This window comes from Eriocheir sinensis, chromosome 67, assembly GCF_024679095.1.
Source record: "Eriocheir sinensis breed Jianghai 21 chromosome 67, ASM2467909v1, whole genome shotgun sequence".
Classification (NCBI taxonomy): Eukaryota; Metazoa; Arthropoda; class Malacostraca; order Decapoda; family Varunidae; genus Eriocheir; species Eriocheir sinensis.
The window spans coordinates 3,333,552-3,359,113 of NC_066575.1; the positions used below are offsets into that span (position 1 = coordinate 3,333,552).

A 25,562-nucleotide genomic window follows, 5' to 3' on the forward strand; every position below is an offset into this window, starting at 1 on the left:
AAAACAGAATGACCAGTGTAGCGGGCCATCTGCCTATTCACAATTTTTGACACAAACTCTTTACAACAACCCACCTGATAGATCCTTCACTAGAGGAACCGGCTGCTTCTTGGGTGTTACTTCTTCTTGAGCATGAAAGCCTGCAAAAAGCATCTGATTACTTTCGAGCTCTGACTAATACAACTTTAAAAATACTGATATCACACTTAAATACACTTAAAATAAATCACAATTATACTCAGTGAGTTTTCATGCAGTGGTATGGAAAACGTCCAGTCATGACCATTCTAGCAAATGCTTTAGGATAATTAGTTGAGGGGAGAAGTCCCACACCTCAGCATTGGAGCTCTGTACATTGTTACCTCTTATGACATAGTGAGATGTATTCTTAGTACACATGTCTCAGGCAGGAATTAAAATTGAATAGCAAATTAATTGACAAAATTTTATCTGAAAATATAATGCCATTGAGCTTTCACCTTTTTTGTCCATTTTAACGTCAAGGAGAAGAGGTTCAGTGGTACCCTCTTTGTTTTTGCCTAGTCCTTCCCCTGGCGACCAGCCCATCTTCTGTAGCATCTTGAGTCCAAACTGAGGCCTTACAGGTGCAGCTTCTTTAAACTGTTCCTAATGGGGATTTTGGGGGAGCAATAAAGAAAAATGAGTAACCAGTAATGTAAACCCAGAACTCTTCATTATGTGCCTTGTTGATTACTGTCTCAACAAATGATTACAAACAAAATGAAAAAAAAAGTTCAGTCACAGGCTTCCTGAGCCTCACCCACTGATGGACAGTCTGGCACCTCAAAGAGTTCTGGTCTTATTAGGATTTTTAAATGTTGAGGATATCAAATGTGACTCTTTTCATATGGAAATATGGACAAAAGATTCTTCAACCTTAAAACAGAAAACAGTTTACTGAACACACAAGGAACTGATTGAATAATTAGCTTTTTAAAACCAGTATGATATCAACATGTAAGAAACTTTTAAAGACAAAATCATGTATTATAAATACTGTAACACGTGATTTTCATTATGAACTATGAGTTATTTGCATGTCATTCAAAATATGTACATGTCAAGTATTATAATTAGTGGAACAGTATACAGTCTTTTTATATCTAATTACCAAACATGAAACAGCAGTAAACGTTACAATAATTTCAAGACATAATTATTATGTTTGCTACATGAGCACTACTTGTACCTGATGACTCACCACTGTGCTGGCTCACTCACCCGTCCCAGCCGCTGCCAGGCAACATCTTAGGCTCCCGAGCAGTCGGTCGCCAGTACCCGGGTGCACTAATGAGATGCAGTGGCGACAAGGAGGGATCTGTAACAAGCTCTCTCTTCACGGGGCCCGCGAGGGGAGACTAGCTGAGTTTGCCTGCTAGACTTCGCCCTGTCAGGATGTACGTACTTTTTCACAGCCCTACAATCTCCGTGTTCAGGGTGTTGCATGATTTAGACTGGATTTTAAGGCTTGAAAATGCTTTAATCAGCAGTGGGATGAGAGCTTGTTATAGACCCCTTTCACGACAGGCTAGGGGTCAGTGTACCAACAGTTTCACTGGCCCCTATCCTGCGCGATGTTGCCGAGACAACGTGAGATTGCCTCTAAAGAGTGGGAGTTTCGACACTACTAGGAACCAAGATAAATGGTGAACCCAGGATTTATAGGTAAACACTAGAGGCTTCATTTATTCTGAAGGATTTGGTCTTCCCCAGTAAGAAAACTGTGAATATCATAATAACACTACATGATTTGGAGGGGACATCCCTGAGATGAAGTACTTAACATTCATGCCACTACATGGTGTACCACTAGCCTGGTCCCTAGTAGTGTTCATAGTTATGGGTCTCCTCTTGAGGTCAGCATGGCTTCTGGGCAGCAGAAGTGCTCTTCTTAGCAGCCTCCTGAGGGAACGGAGCCGATGGAACCTGAAACATAAGTCTAGGGGCTGGCGTGGTTCGGAGGCTGAGTCATGTAACCCAGGATTGGGAGACCTTCCTCAGAACAGAAACTAAAACTTTTTACCTAACAGTAACTGACACTAAGAAGTGAGTGCTCACTAAAATTACTCAGAAATTACTACTAACAAATGAAAAAGAAAGATTAGGAAGAAAGGTGTTTCATGGGAACCAAAACTACACGAAAACTTTGGTATAAATACAACTTTTTGAGAATTGAGTGCTTAGTTTTTTGTTCCCATGAATCACACAAAACTTCATGTACACTTAGGGAACAAGAGGTGAAACATGACAATTTAGAGAAGCTCTCAGTGATCAACGCATTAGACCTCAGAACAACTTCCAGCCCCTTAACAACCCATTTATTTGTAGGTCCAACAAGGCAGTTGGGCATCCCTACCTTTCGGGCCCAAGCTTGGTGACCAGATGAAAGTTCTTCTTGGGACAGAACTTTGACACCTGTTGTTCCTGTAAACTGACCTGGCTCCTGTTTACTGAGGGCCCAGTTCTGCATCTGAATAGGCAAAGGACACAAATCTTACAAATCACTTATGCTACATACTCTTCTAAGCTTTTCTCATGAGGCAAAGAACTATCTCAGAATATTTTAATTATATAACATTGGTCACATATGGATTATTCAACTGGCTTTACCTCCTTCTGCACGTTATTGAGAGTCTTAATTGCTTCACTGTCATTTGGATTATCTTGGAGTTTCCTCATGGCACTCAGTCTTGTTGAAACAATTTGGGAAATGTCAACAGGCTGTAATAAAACAAACAAACAAAATTAATTCATGCTTCCAAAATTACTTCACAAACAAAAAGAAATTGTTTTGATTTTGAGGAAAATTACATAGTACAATCAGAGCAATTTATAAAGCAGTTCAGCGGAAGATTAATGGTATCTCACCAAAGCTGTGGCTTAGGTGAGAAACAGCATGTGACAAACACCCTGAGCAACTACTGGTGCACCTCTGCCCTTCATGGCTGAGGTGATTTATTCCAACACTGCATGTCTATGAAATATAGTTTAACTTAGCATAAAGGTATCCCCCCCCCTAACAAAGAAGCGAAACAATCATATAACGAACTTGAGGTATAATTAATAGGGATGGGTTCCTGGACTCATATATTAAGTGACCTAATACCCCTAATATGCAATATTAATGATGCTTTATAGATTAAACTGAATATCAGTCATTACCAAAACAATACTGAATACATATTTCCTGTACATTTGCATGCATAAATACACAAAAAAGTATGAATTAAGAGTGAGCAGACTGTAAAAGCAAGTCAGTTCATGAAGAGAGAAAAGGTATTTAAAAACTGACAATCATAAGAGCAAAATATCATAAAATGAACCAGCATAGAGCGGGGGAGACCTGTGGTTACATATAAAAATCAATAAAATCATAAAATCAATTATTGATTAGCCAATTTTGATATGACTCATGAAGATTACTGACTGAATACTCAAAAGGTTTTTTTATACTTACTGGAACTTCAGGCTTGGTGAACACTTTGTCCTCTTCCTTCTTTTCCTTGGGAGGAACAGGAACCCACTCACTCTCTGCAATAAAAAGGCCCTTCATCACTTACTGCCCAGATACATAAACCTTAAAAATGGAGCAAAAAATAACCAAATTTTCTTCATATTGCAGAAACTAATAGATCATGAGGAGTATAGTAAACTGAGAAAACATTCAATATCAATGCCAACAGGAAATTATTAACAAAGCAACATCACAAGGAAAGGAAACAGGCGATATACACATCCCGCTTCACATCATCAGGCAGCCGATGAACTTTCTTGTAAGTTTCATCTGACATTGCCCAAAACATCTATTATAAAGTGAAAATTCACTTTATAAGAATTAAAGACACTGAATAGATGAAACAAAATGAAGGTTGCTTTCCTCTTGGAACCTGCAATCACAAATAAGATTTATAACTATAAGACACTCTCGTTTTCCCATCCGGTGTAGTTGTTTCTCTTCTTGACTCACAGTGTCCCTCCACCCTGTTCACATTCAGGTGTGGGTCATAAAACTCACAATAATTATATGCTCCATTTTTTAAACTAATAAGCCACTAAAAACATGTTCACATGAAATTTGAATAAACCTCATATATTCAATACATTTATTTCTGTTATAGAACCTTTTTGTTGTACACATAAGTTTCTTTTAACAGATTATTATTTTCTTACAAAAAATATAATAAATTTCATGAGTAAAAGTTAACTGTCTCACAGGAAGCCATAACTGTAAAATTTTAATTTTAGAATTGACATGAACTCCTGATGTGTAGCAAAATGTAACACTAAAAACACTTATTTACTTGATATTTTCTATTCAATTAACATATAAATATCTCATTTTTAAAGATTACAGTAGTCAATTGAAAGTAAGGATAATTGGACACAATAAGAACACAACATGCAGTTTAATCATAATAAGAGACTAGTTATAAGATATGCAAAGTTTCTAGCCCTGAGTTACAAAACTGACAGATGTATACAAAATTATAATATTCATCACACTAATGTAGCCTTCAAAACTATTCACAACAGCAAGAAAAGATCTTGCATGCACTGGAGACAGAGGTGCTGTGCAAAATATCAGAAATTGGTACAAACTTGCTTGTACTGCATCACTGATATAATCACATCAGCACCTTAGCAAAATAAAAGATCCCTTGATGCAGACCTACACATCTCCTGGTGTCTGTTTTGTACATGTATATCATCCTTATAGTGAGATCCAGCTGAAATTACATGTTCCAATACTTAACCTTTGATTTATACTTTCCTTTGTATTAGGCTGCCTCCTATTTTATAAGATTTCTTTAACTTTATAATTTGCACTTTTTACAACTTTACATGACTTCTCCCCCCAGGTAAAGAGCCATTCCATGGATACTAGATATGCTAGTCATGTTAACTATCTGAAGATAAACTGACTACCTAGGTGGTATAATAACCCCTAAAGAGGTAATATTACAACTAGATATGAGCGGTTGCTTCTTCCCAGGCATAATTTGGACTTAAAGTGAAGCAGAAGTACACAATACAGTATCTTTTAGTCAAATATATTCACAAGCTGAATGCCACTGCACCTCTGACTATCCATGAGCACCTGAGTGCCACTACCTTGAGTTTGCACTAGTCGCTTCATCTATTGAAAGCATACCTGAGAGGTGCTTTCCGTCACTGCTAGACATTTCCCCTGTGGAGTACAGAGGAGACTAGTTAAGACACAAAGGAGAAACTCTTTCCAGTACACAAAATTCACTAGTATAGGTTTTCATATATTTTCAACATTACAAGATTCACATCCTAATAATGGCCAACAAAAATCTTGCATTTCTCTCAAAGGTAACATTCATGGACATTCATCAAATTGTGCCCCTGGAAAACAACTTATTATGTTGTTGTTTACTTTAACTTGGCTGCATTATCCAATCATACATAATGCAATACATTGTTCACATAGCTTCCTTGATAGCATAACACTATGTTGACATTTTTAACTAAACTGAATGATCTGATCATAATTAACTTTCATATCTGAACATGCACGTAAATGTACTCAATGTTTAACTTATATAACAAAGCATTTAAAATACAAGACAAAGCTGAACAACTGATTTTCAACACTTCAATTCTCTATGTGAACACCTACATATTTTTTTTACAGGCATCATTATTAAGGCAAGAGAGTATGCAGAGATGAAGAGTGAAAGCATGAAGGGGAAGTTCTACAGTAGAAAGTATGATGGAGGACTGCATCTTTTTCTACATCAGTGTTTAACCTCAGACTCTTGATAAAGTGAAATATCACCTAGCGATAGCGACAATAATATATACAGAGTTTGGGGGGACAGTGCTCGAGTAATGTGAAAATGTGTAGCAAGGCAATAATTTTCCCTCTGAATGGTTTACTTGTTTCTTGAGACTTTTCTTAAACCCCTGACTAGTAAGTGGTGGTGATGAGCTGAATGAAGGAGCCTAGATTTATGAAGTGAAAACAATAACGAATAAGTAAAGGATCACTTAATAAAAGAGAGAAGATATATTAATCACCATTTATCCTGAAACTGTAATCCTTTGACATAGAAACACACAAATTGTGTTTTAGTGATAACATATCAATGGTCACTCCATAAGTTTTTAAAATATTAGCCATTTCAGTTCCCTCCTTTTTTTTACTCCCTCATAAGTCCCTCCGAGAGGTCAATCCCTCCTCTCTCTCTAGTCTGATCCATAGCGTCTGTGTGGTCTGAACATCTATGTAAATATATTCCCTATATCCCTGCACTTTATCAATGCATCTTGCTGGTGGTCTTTCAATCCTTTTATCTGGCTACCATATATTCTCTTTATAAATCTATTATTTACCACTCTTGCCAAGTGCCTGAAATACATAAACTTCATCCACCCTGGACTTAACACTTCTCTCACACATACAATACATCACATACTAAAAAAATATCCTTATGCCTCTGTACTCACTAAACATCTTTTTTTTTCACATATATATAAAACTAACATAACCTTTCTCCAGGGCACTGCACTTCTAGTCACTTTAACCCTAGTCTCTATTGTATCCATTCCCATTTCCTATACCTCCCCCAACTTACATCATCTATACAAGCAAGATCCTATAACTTTATATTACACACCCACTTTTAATGTCAAATATAGCTATTAAGGGAACCTGCTCATCTTATTCTAAACATGTTTTTGATGCAGCTCTGGTTAAGCAAGAGCCAAGTTTTAGGAAATATGTTGTAGGTGAACACTATCAACAGTAATGACTATGCCTGTTGTCTATGCTGAGGGTTCTTGGGATGCTGTGCATGATTTCCCACTGGTGGCTGTGACACCTTCAAGGTGGAGCAGGCAAAGCAGTAGCAGAAGAGGCTGCCTAATAAGTTCTTTGCACTCAAGTACACCCAAACATTTATTCAAGATTCATAAGCATTGCCAAATCATATAAATATAGTAATGAGTTGTGAAAACATAAAAAAAAAAATCAACTCAACTAAAAATAATACAATCAAAACTTTAAATTGTATTACTGAGCGAAATTAAATACCTTTAGTGCGGTGTTGTGACCCACTGGACACTGGAAACTGTTCTCGAAGCTTGGCCTGGCCTGCTAGTCTCTCTGCATTAGTCTTTGTGGGTAGCATCGGGGCATTCTGGAAAAGTTTGGATTGCATCAGTTATCATCATTATCATATAATTTTAATTGATTATTTTCCACACAAGAATTGCAGCACTGGAAGATTTGCATGTCTGAGTTTCTTCTGAAAAGTGGACTTAGGATTGCTGCTGAGGCTCTATCAAAAGACTAACTCATCACACACACAAGAGGGTTCCATTTAGCATTAAAAAAAAAAAAAAAAAAAAAAAAAAAAAAAAAGTTTATTGTGGGTATGTAGCCATAGGCTGATAGTTTACAAAACTATGTAAATGCAGCAATGACATGGAAAGAAGATTGTAATTTGCAAATGAAGCTGGTGAATGTCCAACTTACATGTTGTGCGCTCCGTAAAGTTTTTACTCATCAATGTCAATCAGAGAACTAACATTCTCTACATCTAAGTAAGAAAACAGTGGATACAAAATACTGGTCTTCATATCTTTATGGCCTGCTGCTTTTCCCCAAAACTTACCCTTATATTCATCAATATGGGCTTGCTGTCGCGGACGCTAAAAGGGTGGCGAGTACTACTAAAAGGTTTTTCAGAGTTGTTTTCCTCTTCTGAACTTATAGACGGCTCACTCATATCAACATCACTATAATTGCCGCTGGCCACTAGCTGCTTACAAAAATCTGGAAGCAGAGATAATTTGCAAATCATTAAAACATGTTTAAATAAATTATTTTTAGAAATATAACCTTATAATTAGATCATCATTAATAATATTTTGCTAATACCAATTAAATCCTGCATTAACTGTCCAAGGCTACCTACACTTTATTAAACCCTCACTTTCACACTCTTCCTAGGCATTCTGAATAGCCCTTATCCACTGTTAGTCTGAAATCACAAGTCAACTGTACTTCATCTATGATTCAATAATTTTCACCATGATGCTGCCATGATTCAATGATGCATTCTCTGCATGTCGTAATAAATACATCATCTCATCACCATCTTGTATGACAATGGGACTTATGAAATCAGTCATGCTACTGACTACAATGCACCTACACTCCACCAAGGTATCAGTACAGCCATTCCTCTTTTAAAACACTCAGTAGAATAGTGAGAGCTCATCTAACTGATGAGCATAAAAAAACTTGAACTCTAATATTGGCAAGGAGGCACTGGATTCAATTTGACTGAATCAATGATATCCTTGGTAGTTCATGGTGTTGTTTGTGGTATTTCTGTGCACTATTTTACCTTCCCAGGTAGGGAGGAGCAATGACACTCACTGTGGGTAACCTTATGATAGGGGTAGACATTATTGATCCAGGGATAATTCCCCAATGACATTCAGGTGGAGATTTACATTCTTTGTGGGTGAACTTCACTCCTATACAAGTGTATGATACTAAACCACACTTTAGTTTGTATCTACTAATTTCCTAATTTATATATATATATATATATATATATATATATATATATATATATATATATATATATATATATATATATATATATATATACTGGGGGTGATGGAGAATATGGTCAAATATTCAACTTAACCCTTCATATTCCTTGACTATTCTTCTAATGGTTGAAATTATTGGCATTAGCAAAAAGCTTGGCAAATTTTATACTTGGAGGAAAAAAGTATGGCCATGAGGGCATTAGGAAGGTGAGTGACCTGCCTGTTGAGCCCACACCACAATTAGTAATTTCAGCTTCAGTCTGAGAGCGACTGGTTGTGTTGAATGTTCGCAGCACAGGGTTGCCAGGGATGAAGCCGTTCCTATTACCATATTCCTGTTTTTAATACTAAAAATTTGGAGGACTTGATAATACTGTTGCATTTACATTTAGTCAACTGGTTGAATGCCTCAAAAGGTGACTGTGTAGCTACTGTGCACCTCTTTCCTTTGTTTTACAAATTAAATTAACATGACATTTTTAGTTTTACCGGTGTCTTATGTGCTGCCAAGAAATTAATTAGCCGTTGCCCTTAGGCTCAATAGCCAGTGCAGAACCTCCTAGGCAATGAATATAAACATGGTGACTGCTCTGCCATAAACATTACCCAGGTATTGCAAAGTATTTTATACCACCACTACTTGATACTATACACATAACATGGTGGTAAAACAAGAAAAGAGAAGTAATACATCAGCTATCAGAGGAACAAGGTGGTGCCAACAAAATGAATTCCCATAAAACTCACTGAGGCTGGTTCAAGGTAAAACCTGACCAGAGGATAAGTTATCTAGCAAGATGTTAAAGGGTAAAATCAGTGGTCAGGAGGAAGTGATAAATGACTGGGCTTACTGGGGCAAAAAGTTTCCATCGACTCAAATTTTGGGGTCTTCTTATTCAAGTATATACTTCAAAGCCAACATTTTAAATGAAAAGTTTTGGGGTCATCTCATATGCTGGCAAATATGGCTTGTTCAAGTGATACTGAAAGAATTGAGGAAGGTGTGGGAAAAAAAAAAAAAAAAAAAAAAAAAAAAAAAAGTAGGAGGTACAAGACCATGCAAAACTGGCTACGTTGAGAGAGGCAGCATTGCTTACCTGTAAGTTCATCAACACTCTTCCCTCCAGCCTTGATTTTCACCAACTGCTCCTGCTCCACACTTGGGGGCAAGCAGCCATTCTGCATCAGGTAGACTGCATTCCGACGAGCAATTTCCAGCAATCTTTTTCTTGTTACCTGGTAGTAAGACGTGAATAAATTAAATGAGGTTTACATGAGCACTATTTTTTAATAGAAGATGCAATATAAAGCAACTAAATGAACACAAAATATCTTTCTGAAAACTCAAGAGATGCCAATCCCTTGGTCACCTCCCTTGCTCCATCCCAGTCTTCCCTCACCTTGTCCCTGAGGTCAGAAGTGGACTCACGGCGTCTTTTGGAGCGAGACTTGGACCTGGACCTTGAGTGGCTGGGGGCATACAAAGACTCATTCATGGTACATTTTACAGCAGTGCATAAAGAGTATAACCTTGACAAGATGTGCTGAGAGCAATGATAAGTTTTGTTTTAAGAGACATGACTGAATGAAGATCTAGATTTTACCAACACTCAGGACCAGCCAGTCACATTAATAAGTAATATAGATACCATGTACAGTAACCAATAAAACTCAATACCAAAAGGAGGTTCATGGAATAAAATTTTTATTCAACTACATGATAAGACTTTGGCATGATTTCTACTTCATGATCCAGTTATCTAACAGAAACTCCCATTTTATGGTAAGCACATTAAAGGTGCTCTGAATGACCATTTGTCTTGTGTTCCGTATGGCACGAAATGGCTTTTCTCATCTCTCTCTCAATGCATGAGTTACGTCCCCATGAACATGTACTAAATGAAAATTTGTTAAACAAACCTTACAAACGACTCCCATTAATTAAAGATATGTTCTTATGAGCAAATATTATATCACAGTCAACATGGTTGATGGTGTGAAGTTCAAGGGCCCATTTCTGAGTTAAACCTCAAGTTACTTTTTTTCTGAATTTATTATCTCCACTTCCCCTTTATGTTGGCCTTTATTGATGAGTAAAAATTATTTCCCTCGCCCTTACACATAAACAAGTGCTGACAGGCAACTAGGCTGAGTGGTGTTTACCACGTGTGTAGGATGTTCTGTTTTCTGCTCAGGTCAGGTGTCCACCTGCTACTTATAACCATGTAATCAAGTACCACCTCTTTCATGAGTCAGGCTGTCAGCAATGAAGTCAGCTACACCACATTATCTAAGGATCTTGCAAGTAATCATAAAAATTCATTTCTAATAACAATAATAAAAATCCATTATTAAAATTACTGAAATAGCTCACCCCAATCAAACACTTTGTAAGCTCTCTCCAATCAACAAGTTCTACTGTCTAGACATCTGGAGTAACATTTCATGATGATGCAAAGCCATTCAGCTGGTTTTTTTTTGTAATGTCAGATAATAACTCTGAAATTCATTTGGTGACTGTACAATGGCACTCAATTGAGTGCCTCAGAAAATTAACTCCTATCACCTTAATAACATAACAATTTATCTTAAATGAAACTATTGAATTAAACAATATCTGTTCTTTCCAGACAAGGAGTTAAATAACTTTAATAAACCTCCCATGCACATTAAAGCCAAAAAATCACCATGCACACTCATGCTTGGTGAAAATACCTTTCTATTAAACAAAGGAAATAAAGATCAGTATCTTGGTTTTTAATATTGGAAGTATCTGTACTACACCATCACATATAACATGAATGCAACAATGGCCAAAATTATGTTGATACTATGAAATGTCATAATACTTTTGTCAAGTGAAAATGAATATTAGAATACTTTCCCCATCTGTAGCAGAACACTTTGGCAGCGGTGGCTCCCACTCACCTGCGGCGGTGCTGCCTGCTGGAGCGCTCTCGGGAGCGGGAGCGAGACCCAGAGCGAGATCGAGAGCGCCTCCGGTGCCGGCGAGTGTGGGAGTGGTCCTTGGAGCTGGAACTGAACGGCCAAATTAAATTGGCACTTAAGTGGCCACCTACAATTCATGAAATTTGCTTGGTGCATTTTGTAAACAATAGTGATGCATTCATAAGGGATGTCCCAGTTGCTGAATTATATCACTGATTTATCACATATACAGGATTATATTACTGCTTTAGTTAACAAAGACAAAAAAAAGATATGGTAAGAGAATAACAGTCCTTCCATTTTTTGTTTATTATTTTGAATGACATGATTCAGTAATTATGAGTAAATATAAAGTTATCAATTGCCAGAATGGGATTTTGGAAAAAAATTATGTGTGACTATTATTTCATAACTTTTCCTTATTTGTTACTTTGATACCAATCAGCACCAACATAATTTAGCTTTGTAATAGGTAAAGCATAAAGAACGTCTTAAGAAACAAGGGAAATTTTAAGTCAAAGGAGGATAACTTATTTTGTCATTATCATAATGAAAAAATATAAATAATTTTGAGGAAATTCAATCCATAAATCAATAGGGGCATAGGGGCAGGGCTCATGCCACGACCCTGACCTCTATTTTACACTTTGTTTTAGCTGGGTTAATGGTTTCACACGAAGGGGTTGCAACTCTGGAACAGTCTTCCTTCGTCTGTATTTCCTCCTGCCTATGACTTGACCTCTTTCAAGAAGTATATCAAGACACCTCTCCATCCAAAATTGACCTCTCTTTTGGCCAGTCTATACTTATCACTATATAAGAGCAACAGTTAGCAGGCTTTTTTTTTTAAATCTTCTTTATGTTGCCCTTGAGATGCTCTCTGTGCCGTAAAAAATAATAATAATAATAATAATAATAATAATAATAATAATAATAATAATAATAATAATAATAATAATAATAATAATAATAATAATAATAAATAAATAAATAAAAAATCCACAACCAATCCAGAACAGGGATTGGACTGACTGGAAGCTGTAGGCAGACACACACAACCCTTGAAAGTATAAATTAATGTTAGTTCTGAATTAGAGTTTGGAAGCAAGGTCCCAGTCTACATCTGATTTAGCATTTCTACATTTCTACTGGAGTCGTTGAGAGGACAAGAGGGGAGGGACTAGTGAGGGCCCTGTGGTGGCAGGTGACTCTGTTCCCAGCTCACTACTTACCTAGACTGCTGTTTTGACCTGTGTCTGTCCTTGGAACGTGACCTTGCTCGCTCTTGTTCCTTCTTCTTCTCACGTGCCTTCTTCTTTTCATCCTTATTCTTACTTTTGTCTCTGTGAGATTTCTTCTTTTCTTTAGTACTAGATTTATCTTTCTTTGACTTCTTTTTGCTATGGGTTTTGGAAGATGGCTTGGTAACAACTTCTTCCTTATCACTAACTATTTCACCTTCTTCTACCTCTGTGGGGGGAGCAAAATGTGTCACCAATAGGAACCATAACAAACATATCAGCATAATTAACATCTACTCCATTTAACAAGTGCTGTCAATCTTTTTCCATTAACAAACCCTACTTTTATATCTCTGCTGAATGGAAATAACAAGAACTAAAAATGTGACCCTATATATATTTTTTTTGTGCAAACATGGACCTACAGAGTCAACAAAACCAACATTGACTAATACTTACTGTCCATTGAGTCTTGCTCCAGGTGGACATGGCCATTCTTTCCGCTCTCCTCCTTACTGCAGAGTTTGCTTTCGTTACTTTCCTCTACTTCTTCAGTCTCATTTGACAACTTGTTCGTTTGTTCATCTTCCTTTTCATCTGACTTACTTGACGCCTTATTTTTCTTGCCTTCCTCTTTTCTTGCAGCATCTTTTTCTTCAGCTTTGGTCGAGTGCTTGTTTACTTTGTCCTTCTCGTCTGTCTTACGGGATTTTTTTACTGGTACTTCCTCCTCTCCTGCTTTACTAGAATGTTTATTTCCTTTGGTCTTTTCCTCTGCTTTACTAGATTTATGTCTTTTACTTTCTTCCTTTTCCTCTTTTTTACTTAGCGATTTCCTTTCTCTGCTTTCTTTCTCTCCTGATATACTCGACTGCTTGCTTCTCGTTTCTTCTTCAGACTCTACTTTGTTTGATGGCTTATCTTTGTCCTCCTCTATTACTCTACTTGACTGTTTTTTAGCTTTTGTCTTCTCTTCTTCCACACCCGAATGCTTGTCTCCTTTGCTATCTTCTTTATCTTCAGGGTCATCCACGGTTTTACTCTTTATGTCATTTTCCTCGAGCTCTATTTCTTTTTCCTCTTCAGCTTGAATGTTCTCTGCTTCTTTTGTTTCTTTTTCCACTTGTTTCTTTACAATGGCACCTTTAGAATGGGTTTGGTTTTCTCTTTGTTCCTCTTCATCTTTCCTTTTCTCTTCCTCTCCTTTCTCCTTCTTATCTTCCTTTCTTCTGTCACTTTCTTCACTCATTCCTCTTCTAGTACTTTCATTGTCCAGCTTTTTTTCTGTTTGGGATATCGTTCCATTTTGCTCATCTTCTTCCTCCTGTTGCTCATCATTGGCATCCTGCTGCTGCTGTGGTTGTTCAGTGTTAGCTGCACAACTGTTTTCACTGACTGCAGGCTCATTCACCTTTTCTTTGGCCTTCCTCTCAGCCTCCTCCTGTGCCTGCTGGAAGACTAGGCTGTCCTTCAGGCTCTTTATGGTGATTATAGTTTTTACTTTGCTTTTTTCATTTCCTGCAAGTGATAAAAATATTTTAAGTTATCTCTTCAATTACACCATTAAGTCTGGAAACAAAATTTAGTGAAAGAAATACAGAACGTCATTATTGTACCATAATACAGTAGGATGTTGATTTGACATGAAATACAACTGACCCTCAAATTCCTGAATGTTGGATTTCCACCCCCTAAAAAATATGTGGTCTGACAATTGCCGAAAGTCCAGGCTAAAAAATCAGTGGTCTGGCTATGTTCAGCAATAGTCAGATATGCCTGGCCAAGTCATGGTTTCAAAACATATGTCTGGCCATACATCAGATTACATTCCCCGGCCAATGTCTGCAACACCAGCTAGTTGGCTGTGTGTGCGCTAGACATATTTGTTTATTGTTGTCGCGTGCTGTTAAGCAGGCACGCTGTGACCTTACATTTGCATGTAAATACTGGAATATGTACTGGAATCAGGTACATAAATGATTTGCAGTAGTATACTATTTTTAGCAACTCAGAGTTGAAAAAGAAAATGATAAATGTTGCACTGTTACTGCCAACACTGCATTTGCTTGTTAACATGCATCAGGGGAGGCCAGAGGTTCTCAAACTGGGTGCCGTGGCACCCTGGGGTGCCATGGACAGTGCCTAAGGGTGCCACGAGATCATCATGAATTTTGAATCATACTTTTTTTCTTCTTTTTATGTTAGCCTGTATTTATAACTCTTAAGTTAATCTAATTCGACTGATGAGTTCTGTTTGGGCATGTACTGTACCGTATGTTAATTTTGGTTTGAGTATGGATAATAATTCTAATTCATTAATTAAAGTAATTTAAACAGGTACAATTGTGTATAAGAAGTTAATTCATGTGAGGAGGGGGGGAGATGAAAAGGGGTGCCACAAAAGGGTTTATATAAATTCAGGGTGCCATCACTGAAAAAAGACTGAGAACCTCTGGGGTAGGCAATGGTGCGTCCTTTGTTAACATGTAATGCAAGTCAACAAATAACTTGCCTTCTGAGGGTCGAGTGTACATAAATTTATGATACATTGATTTTGCACTAAACAGAAGTGTTATTTCAATGATAAAGAAATACTAAATACGTAATTATTGACATAAAATAATGTTAAAAGGTTTTAAATGGAATGATGAAGTAGGAATTCTATGAGAACAAGTTGTTGTTCCTATATGTTCACGCATGGACACCTCGTTCAGAAACTGGATCACCAAGACCAACCCATGTCCCGCATCAGCCAGTGTTTACAAGAACAAGACGGTAGACCACACTGAAGACTCAAGAGCAGGTCAACAGTTCACAGCAGTAGTGTAACTAAGATGATAAGCTGGGGTTCTGCACTGTTCTATTAACAAGAGGGACATTTGTTGCATAGGATGGTGGAGTTGGAAGATGATGTGATGCAGTCATATTGTGGGTATTCACAGAAGGAAGTTAATACATAAATTCTGAGTAAAACACACTGACTAATCTCAAGTGTGTTCATAAGGAAAGTTCTCAATGTTCTTTAAGTTCTTATTTTTCATTGTAGAAAACTGAAGTATTGTTTAATCTAAATTTGAGTAGCAGGAGGGCCAAGCAGGCAATGTGCTGCTCTAAGTGTTTGGCAGGGAGTTTACATCAGAGTGACCTTCTCCAGAATCCCAAGCATTGGTGACAGTTTCATCTTGAACAGTTTTGACTACACATCCTGATAATGAGTAACACATTTTATATTACCTTCTTCATGTTGTCAAGTCTTTTATATTTTAATGATAAATTACTCAGAACTGTTGGTTAGGTAACCCTTGTGATGCCAGATATGTAACATGCATGATATAAAATAAAACAAATCTACCATATAAATGAATAAGTGATTCAGTTAACATACTCTACATGCTGTGAAGAGATGGTGAACATAATGGCAAAAGACAAAAATGTAGCCATCTTTTAAAAACCCTTGATTAATGAAAGTTAATTGGGTATGGGAGCACCATCAGACTTCAAAAATAAACCCTACCTTCTTCTGGCTTGCCCTTGCTGGCCTCTTTGGATTTGCTAGCATCTTGCTCCTGTGGTAACAAGATGACTGGCTCTTCCACCACGGGGGCAACAGTCTTGCACTCCTCCACCTCAGGACTGGCTTCTTCTTTGACCTCTTCCTTGGCAGAGTCAGTGGGCAGGGATTCCTTGAGAGGCAGGGGTATGGAGCTGGGGTCGGGTGTGGGCACAGGCAGGGACTGCACGCTGGACAGGAGCAAGCTGCCAAGGGAGCCGTCCGGGATGCCTTGGCTCTTCAGCTCAGCCAGTCTGTTGGCGCGCTCCCGCATCACTGCAAACATGTCAAACCTCTCCTTGGATGGGGATAACTTGTGGCGGGACTTCGACCTCGACCGCCTGCGGGACTGCGATCCAGATTTTCTTCTGGACCGAGACCTAGGAGACTTAGAGCGGGATCGCTTGGTTGACCTTGACCTCGACCGTCTCAACCGTGATTTTGACCTCCTCCCTGACTGTGATCTGCCTCTAGACCTCGACCTCCTAGACTTCGATGCCGATTCTCTCCTGGAATTAGATTTTGATCTTTTTCTGGACCTTGATTTTGATCTGTCTCTGGATCTTGATCTCCTGGATTTTGAATGGGAACTTTTTCTAGACTTAGATGTTGACCTTTTCCTCGAGACTGATCTTGATCTGTTTCTAGATTTTGACCTCGATTTTCTTTTAGATTTTGACCCTGACCTCTTAGATTTTGACCTTGACCTGGACCTCTTCTTAGATCTTGACCTCTTCCTTGACCTTGATCTTGACCTCTTCTTGGATCTTGACCTAGACCTCCTTGACCCTCCAGATCCTGACTTCCTTGACTTTGATAATGACCTCTTCCTGGAGTGTGACCGTGACCTCTTTGATTTGGATCTTATTTTTGATCTAGACCTGGATCTCCTAACTTTTGACCCAGATTCTGACTTAGTGTCTTTGGCTGATCCTGACCTTGACCTTTTTGTACGAGATGGTGACCTTTGTCTAGAGTCAGTTTTGGGGGAGGAGGATTTTGACGATGAACTGGAAGTGGTTGACTTAATTTTTTTCGTACATGTTGGAGACGGTGAGTGGGAATGAGGTGACTGCTTCCTCTTGTGGTTGCTTGAGACAGTAGGACCTTCTTCTGTTGGGTCACTGACAGATTTTGATCCTGGACTCATCACGTGAGAGGGACCACACTCAGCTGCTGATTTGGAAGCACTTTCTTCTGACTTGGCGGAAGGAACTGAGCTGTTAACTTTACTACTAGATTCTGAAACTCTTTGTGGGAGTGATGATGAATCTGAAGATCTATCCTGGGAAGACACAGGAACATCTTCATGCAACTTTTCTTTGGAGTTTGAGTTTGAGTGTGGTTTCTGTGGCCTCCTCTCCTCAGCCACACCATCAACTCTGTCTGGTGTATCTGAAGATTTAGAACCTTTACTCAGTTTTGGACTGACGGATTCTGACTTGGACTTTTCATTTGTTTTACTATGTCTGATGTCTATCTGTCTGAATTCCTCCTGAATTATTTTTTGAATGAATGCCTGATTTTTCACCTTAACATCTTGCAAGACATCTGCAGCTAGCTTAGCTTCTTCAGCAGTTTCAAAACTTTCTTTTTTCTTTTTTTTCTTGTGTTTGTGTCTTCCTCCATCTTCTTTCTTCTTGTGCTTCTTTTTCTTTTTCCTTTTGTCTTTCTTTTTCTTCTGGGACTTCAACTTTTCAACTTTATCTGTTTTGCTATTTTCTTGGACTTCCTCTACGGGGGTCTTTGTCTCTCCTTCACTTTCACTTGACTTTGAATCACTCTCTTCATTTTCACTGTTATCAGAGTCACCTGTATGTGCACTAGCCTGTTCCCCCTTGGTTGTCTTTTCCTCTACAACTACTGGCTTAGGTGAAAGTGGGACATTTAGTGAACTAAACAGCTCATTGATGATTTCATCTGAAGTCTTGTTTTGTTCTATATTTTCCATCTGAAATAAACAAAGAAAAATATATAGGACATGTGAGACTTAGGTCCCTCTAAAGCGTGAATATGGTGCATCACTTTAATATAAGGGGAACAATAAATTCATGTTCTAAATGTGATGTAAAATTATTTGGTAACTACAGCTAGGTGAGCTTTCTAAATATGAAACAAGAGAAACAAGGCCATGGTTTCATCTTGTGGAGTACTGATCAATGATACGGAAATGCTGGCTGAGTGACGGTACCTTGCAGTGCAACTCAAACTCACCTCAAATTACCTGCTTGGCCCAATCATGCAAATCTCTAAGCCCAAACACCAAGGACTGGTTTACTATGGGATGTTCCTGACTATCAGGTACAATGGGGATAGAAGAAATTTGTTGTTGTAGAGGATAAAAGACGGTGAGTCAAACACTCTGGCATTCCAATATTCCTGAAGTACTGTCTTGTGTCTGGGGCATGATTACTTTCCTACTCTTCGCCTCAAGACTATAGTGATGCCATGACAATAAGCTCTCCATTTTGAAGTGTCTTGCTATAATGCCAACTTTGATTTATTATTTGTAAACTAAATTATGCTCACCCAAGAAAAGTATTCAGAGCAAAATTATTTTAAGTCTTCAGGAAACTTGCACATAAAGAGACACCCATCAATTCATGTTGAGTATGCAGAGTGAAAAAGGATGTAATGAAATTTATAATAGCTATACAATATGATCAGTAAAAGTGAATTATCTTCCTTCCTGAAATTATTGACTGTTGGCTCATACTTTACCCTTGAGACAAATTAAGCTCTCAGTATGATTCACCCGTGCACACAGAAAATAGGCAAAATGGGCAAGGTTAGTTTCCATGGCTACATGAGTGGGCCAAACTTGTTCTTTGAGATGAGTTGACTCTGAGGATACAAACACAGGAGACCAAAGATGCTAGGGGATGATTCTTCCTTGCAAAGATAGTAAGAAACTGGAACAGAGAGTGAAACTACAGAACAGGTGCCTCTCAACTTAGTGGGATTGTAATACAAGACACACTTCGTTAGTTGAAAATATGTTAAGTTGAATTCACACTTACCAATCATAGACTAGCATAGCCTACTGTAGACAATCTCAGAATACTTATACAAAGCTTATTTCATAATAAAATATATAAAAAAAACATCAAAATAAAAAATCTGTAGTACCAATTCTTCCATATTCCAGTGCTATAGCACAATCATAAAAAGAAAATTGCAAATAGAAGCCATAAGGTGAAGAGCATCTGTGCAAGCAAGAAATATAAAGCTTTTCAAGGAAGGACTGAAAGGAGACTGGGCAAGTCATCCAGAAATAGACATTAGAGAAAAAAAAAGTACACATTTTCCTACTGAACACAAACCAAAGCCACCAATCAATTACACTGGCCAACAACAACACCACCACCAAAAAAAAAAAAAAAAAAAAAAAAATTAATAGAATAAAAAGGCACGGGATGTTAGAACGTTTTAAGGGTAAATCAGGGTCACTGAATCCGAAAATGTATTTACTTTTGTTGAATTGGCTCTACTTTTAAAGATATTGGACATAAAAAATTTCAGTAGTTGTATTCATTCGTATTTGGGAGATTTTCAGACTGCAAAAGTGAAGCTTTACACACAAGGACAGCTGAATGACTTGGTTAGATCTAGCTTTGTCAAAAGGGGCAGCTGAGATTTTGGCCTCCCGTCTCAGTGAACACCATGTTCTTGACTCTGACGCTAAGATAACATTTTACTGTAACAGAGACGAGGAACTTATTTGTTATTTCAGTGAAGAAGACGACTTTGTGTTTTGCAACAACATTCAAGACCTTCTTTCAGCAATGGGACTGGCCAAGTACAATCCAGATGAGTGGCGTTTATTCATTGACAGCTCTAAACGAAATTTGAAGTGTGTATTGCTGCACAATAGTGGCAAGTTCGCTTGTGTCCCAATTGACCATTCAGTAATATCGAAAGAGCACTACACGAGTGTAAAGATGGTTCTACAAAAACTGTGTTATGATGAACATAAATGGATCATATGTGTGGATTAAAAATGGTTATTTTTTTTGTTAGGACAGCAAAGTGGTTATACCAAGTACCCATGATCCATTTGTCTATGGGACAGCAGAGGCAACAATCAGCACTAGGAAAAGAAGGATTTGCCCATTCGTGAAGAGCTTTTTGTGGGGGAGAAAAATGTCATAAATGAACCGCTGGTTAACCGTGATCGAATCATCCTGCCTCCACTACATATCAAGTTGGGCCTAATGAAACGATTTGTGAAAGCGTTAGATCAAGATGGTGCATGCTTAAGTTACATCTGCTCAGAATTTCCTGGTCTGAGTAATGAAAAACTGAAGTCAGGAATTTTTGATGGGCCACAAATTATAAAGCTGATTAAGGATGAAAATTTTGTCTCTCACATGACTGAGCCTGAGGCTGCCGCGTGGTCTTCTTTTGTCGCAGTTGTGCAAGGTTTCCTGGGCAAAAAGAAAGCAAGTAACTACCAGGAACTAGTCAAAGTGATGCTAAAAATCTTCCAAGCTCTGGGAACAAGAATGAGTATCAAAATCCACTACCTGTTTAGCCATTTAGACAGATTCCCTGAATGCCTTGGTGATGTAAGCGAAGGACAGGGAGAACGTTTCCACCAAGACATCAAGACTATGGAGGAGCGGTACCAAGGCCGATGGAACGCCCACATGATGTCCGATTACTGCTGGTGCCTTATGCGTGATTGTACTCGGGAAACTCACAAAAGGAAGTCATATTAGAGAAGCTTCCTTCAGATGAAGTAAAGTACAGTGACCTGGACAGCTTGCGAGATTGGTCTTGTGAGACAGTATGTTACCTAGATTAAATGATATGTTTTCCTTGTTTGCATTGGGTGTGAAATTTCATTGGAAATCATATTTTAATTTTATAATGTTTCATTAATCTCTTGTATTAAATGAGGATACTACTGGAAAATGTTGGGGCTCTTCTTTGTTCAGTGTTAACCCTCTTGCGCACCGTAAGTTTCCAATAAGTTTCTGTTCTGCTCATCATACATTTCTCAGGCCCGACCGGCCTTTTTTTTTTTTTGCCACTACATTCACATACGTATTTTCGGACGTATTTTATCTCACATATATCACTAAAAATCAATAATCATCAACTTCATAAATTCATAAGTAAAGTATAAGAAAAAAAAAAAATAAAATATATAAAATATATACAAAATTGTTCAAAGTCTCACTATAGAGTATTGTAGATGTAGACACAAATCATAAGTACCAACTTCTCCCTTTCGCTAACTTTAAATTTTGTGGGCCATATTTTTTTATGTTTATATTCTAAATTAGTAAGAATTTAATTGTCTATCCTCAAATTTTCAAATTTCTTTAGTTTCCTAGTTCCCAAGTTAGGAAAACTGTATTTTTTTTTCTTCTTCCAGTCAGAAAAACAAATAAAATAAAATCAAAATCGCTCAAAAGCTCCTCATCTACACTCCTTTATTAATGTTACCATATGAACTTCCAACAATTTATGACAACGACCACCGTTTTCCAAATTTGAATCAATTTTTTTTCTTTATTACATTTATGACTTTTATGCATTTTGCCTTCTTGCATTCGGACTCTTACCTTGATACCTTTGCCATTGGCGCTACGGGTTAAAATAGTAGCATGCTGTAAGTAAATATCACATTTTAAGTATTCATATACAATCGGAAAACTTAAGTGAAAGTGGTACATTTATTCGACACTGATTTATTACCAATTAATAGCCCAAATAGCATATTAATGTGGTTTTGTTGAAATATTCATGTACCAATAACACGGTAATCCAATTAGTATCATTGTGGACGGATTCGCAGATACGAAAAACACATTTCAGCAATATCACAAAAACTAGAGCCAACTGGACAAAACTAATGTCATTTTCGAATTCAGCGACCCCAATATTCCCCCAAAATGGTCTCACCTTATATGCCAAAAAAAAATTGTTGGCCAGTGTTATTTGTCAACATCTTAGTCTGAGTCAGCACTCTAAACAGGAGAATATTCTCTAAAGTAAAGACGACAAAAACTAACATTTCCATATCATAATTCAACACTCCACAAGAATAAACCATGATCTGGATTCCTCCCTTGGATATGTCAGTCACCTTTAGAGGTAGGTGCCATGCACAACTCGACAAGTTCAGGCAGGTTGCCAGACACTGCCCTCAGTGTTATCGGGTTATTTTCTCTCCTTTCAGTCACTGAATCTTGTCCAAAGCTGATAGTCTATAGAATGACTTAACGAGGAACTTGTTCCATTTATTTCTACACCCCATCATTGGACAAAAGGATGGCATTTAGGCAAAAGTTTGTCTTTCGGTATTAACAGGGGAGTGCGGTGTGGTTTGTTGGTCCTCCAGCCATAGCACACCTTAAAGAAAGTAACCCTGTTGCAATGTGTGAACTGTTACTCTCATGCACGGCACCTATCCCATAATGTAAGATTTCTGCTACTAATAATACCGTACTATACTCTTTCCCAGTTAAGGTGGCTATGAAACCCCTCAACTTCCTTGCAGATTGTGAACCAAGTACTAGGTCCTATAGATACATTCTGTTGTTAAGGGTGCAAACAGTTCTTTAGAATTAGTATCGTATCACCTAAAAAACTGAGTGAAGCATTTTATCTCTGCACTACGTACTTTCTTTTTTCTGTATTCCTGTCTTGCAATACCACTATAACTAGTATTACCTCACCTCATTTAATCTAACAATTGTGTATGGTATACTCCCAATTTTACCTTACCATGCACACATTACTTAACCTATTAATCATGACCACAACCCCTTCTCTATCATGGGTATTACTCCAGAGTTACACCCAACTCACTCTGGTGATTAACACTATTTATATAATTGATTTTAACATTCTAATTATATAATTATCACTGACAACTGTTTCTGTTGTAAATCACTCATCTCTGGGAGTTAAACAACTAATTAAGAAAAGATAAGTTACCATTTTGGAATGGTTACTATCCTTAGTGGCAACGTGTTTGTATCTATTAAGTTGACATGGAGTTGTTAGTTTTATAGAAGCGTGGCAGTGACTTGCTCTGCCATCTTGAATTGGGTGTAGTTCTGAAATGTTACCCCATCATCGGCAACAACTCTCCACCTCCCTCGCCTAAGGTCTTTCTAGATAACAGGACAGCATTATTCTGACTCGCCTGACTTCCTTGTTTCCAGTCCCCCCTTGGCAAGCTAGGAATAGCCTTCATATTAATGGGGATAGGTTATTCTTTTGATGGGGCTGGATTATTTATGCACCTTGGGTCATATTAGGCAGTCAGGGTTTGTTAATAATTAAATGTGGTCTTATTATCTAACAGACCTAATGGTTGTTGATTATTTATATTTAGTTTATTTATTACTTTGGTGGGGCTGGGTTAATAATGCTCCTTGGATTACATTAGGCAGTCAGGGTTTGGTAATCATTAAATGTGGTCCTATTATCTAAGTGACCTTGTTTATTGCCATCCATGCAATATTAGGCTGGTTCATAGGGGGCAGAGGGGGGGGGGGGGAAGACCCAGACAAAAACACTACAACACAAAATAGATTAAATAATTGGGGAATATGGAGATGAGTGTGTTGCAATGTTAGCTGAATAATTGGTTTTGCAAGTCACAGATATCACAGCCACAGACCAAACCACAGCCCTGTAATAATGGTGGGGAAGTGGAGGTGGCCGGGCCTTGACAAGTGGTGGCTGTGGCTGTGATGATTGAGAATTATTGGTGGATGTGGCTGTGGTAAAAAGTGGCTGCAGTGTGGTTGTACTGGCTGAAAAGAGGCTGTAGCTGTGGTGTGTCTGTGCTGGCTGAAAAGTGGTGATGGCTCTGGCTGAGTGGCTGAAAAGTAGTGGCTGTGGCTGTGTGGCTGAAAAGTAGTGGGTATGGCTGAGAAGTAGTGGGTATGGCTGAGTGGCTGAAAAGTAGTGGGTATGGCTGAGTGGCTGAAAAGTAGTGGCTGTGGCTGTGTGGCTGAAAAGTAGTGGGTGTGGCTGAGTGGCTGAAAAGTAGTGGGTATGGCTGAGTGGCTGAGAAGTAGTGGCTGTGTGGCTGACGAGATGTGGCTGTGTGGCTGAGAAGTAGTGGCTGTGTGGCTGAGAAGTAGTGGCTGTGTGGCTGACGAGATGTGGCTGTGTGGCTGAAAAGTAGTGGGTATGGCTGAGTGGCTGAAAAGTAGTGGCTGTGTGGCTGTGGCTGTGCGGCTGACAAGATGTGGCTGAAAGCTGTGGCGGTGTGGCTGAAAAGTAGTGCCTGAAAAGTAGTGGGTGTGGTTGAGTGGCTGATATGTGGCTGAAAAGTAGTGGGTATGGCTGAGTGGCTGAAAAATAGTGGCTGTGGCTGTGCGGCTGACAAGATGTGGCTGAGCGGGCCGCCTCGGGGGACATCCACGGCTCACAGACTCCCGAATACCGTCCCCACAAGTATTTCTCACGTGTCAGGCGCCTCAGGGGAGTGTAATGCAAGTGATCTGACCTGAAAATGTACTGAAACAAGGCTACTTCAGCGATAAATGAGCCTCGTCTTACCTCCAGCGAGGGGCGGCGCACCCTCGCGCTGGCAGACGGCGCACGACTGACTGTCTTGGGGCTTGGGGGAGTTTATTGCTTCAGTCCTTCACAAAACGCTATTCCTATGCACTCTTCTGTCTGTTTTAGTTGTTTTTCTATCTCGTTATGTCTATTTCATTCTCTTCTGTCTGTTTTAGTTGTTTTTCTATCTCGTTATGTCTGTCTCATTCCTTGTTTGGTACCTTCAAAATAATTCTTGGGGAGTTTTTTGCTTCAAGCCTTCATAAAACGCTATTCCTATGCACTCTTCTGTCTGTTTTAGTTGTTTTTCTATCTTGTTATGTCTGTCTCATTAGGTAATACTCATTTTCTCCCCTTGTTTGGTACCTTAAAAATAATTCTTGGGGAGTTTTTTTGCTTCAGTCCTTCACAAAACGCTATTCCTATGCACTCTTCTGTCTGTTTTAGTTGTTTTTCTATCTTGTTATGTCTGTCTCATTAGGTAATACTCCTTTTCTCCCCTTTGGCATCCTTTTCTCCCCTTGTGTACCTTAAAAATAATTCTTGGCGAGTTTATTGTTTCAGTCCTTCATAAAATGCTATTCCTATGCACTTTTCTGTCTGTTTTAGTTGTTTTTCTATCTCGTTATGTCTGTCTCATTGGGTAATACTCCTTTTCTCCCCTTTGGCAT

The 25,562-nt window shown here is 38.4% G+C and overlaps 1 protein-coding gene across 5 annotated transcripts in view; it reads right to left on the minus strand.

The window, feature by feature from the left end:
- LOC126987951 (serine/arginine repetitive matrix protein 2-like) overlaps positions 1-25,024 on the minus strand; it is a 32,185-nt gene extending 7,161 nt beyond the window's left edge. For 2 of the 5 annotated variants that reach the window (XR_007741303.1, XM_050845598.1), the window contains exons 1-15: positions 24,889-25,024; positions 16,321-18,307; positions 13,266-14,324; positions 12,798-13,035; positions 11,545-11,655; positions 10,017-10,086; positions 9,714-9,852; positions 7,665-7,825; positions 7,082-7,187; positions 5,174-5,209; positions 3,479-3,552; positions 2,632-2,742; positions 2,378-2,491; positions 480-627; positions 75-140 (exon numbers count right to left, since the gene is read on the minus strand). Coding sequence is in view for 4 of the 5 variants with exons in the window: in XM_050845598.1 (XP_050701555.1) it covers positions 75-140; positions 480-627; positions 2,378-2,491; positions 2,632-2,742; positions 3,479-3,552; positions 5,174-5,209; positions 7,082-7,187; positions 7,665-7,825; positions 9,714-9,852; positions 10,017-10,086; positions 11,545-11,655; positions 12,798-13,035; positions 13,266-14,324; positions 16,321-18,307 (4,420 nt within the window). In the remaining variant the exon portion in view is untranslated. Of the gene's footprint in view, positions 1-74; positions 141-479; positions 1,409-1,741; positions 1,948-2,377; positions 2,492-2,631; positions 2,743-3,478; positions 3,553-5,173; positions 5,210-7,081; positions 7,188-7,664; positions 7,826-9,713; positions 9,853-10,016; positions 10,087-11,544; positions 11,656-12,797; positions 13,036-13,265; positions 14,325-16,320; positions 18,308-24,888 lie in introns of those variants that run through there. The other 3 variants (XM_050845599.1, XM_050845601.1, XM_050845600.1) reach the window with 3 other exon arrangements.
- Positions 25,025-25,562: the final 538 nt, after the last annotated feature.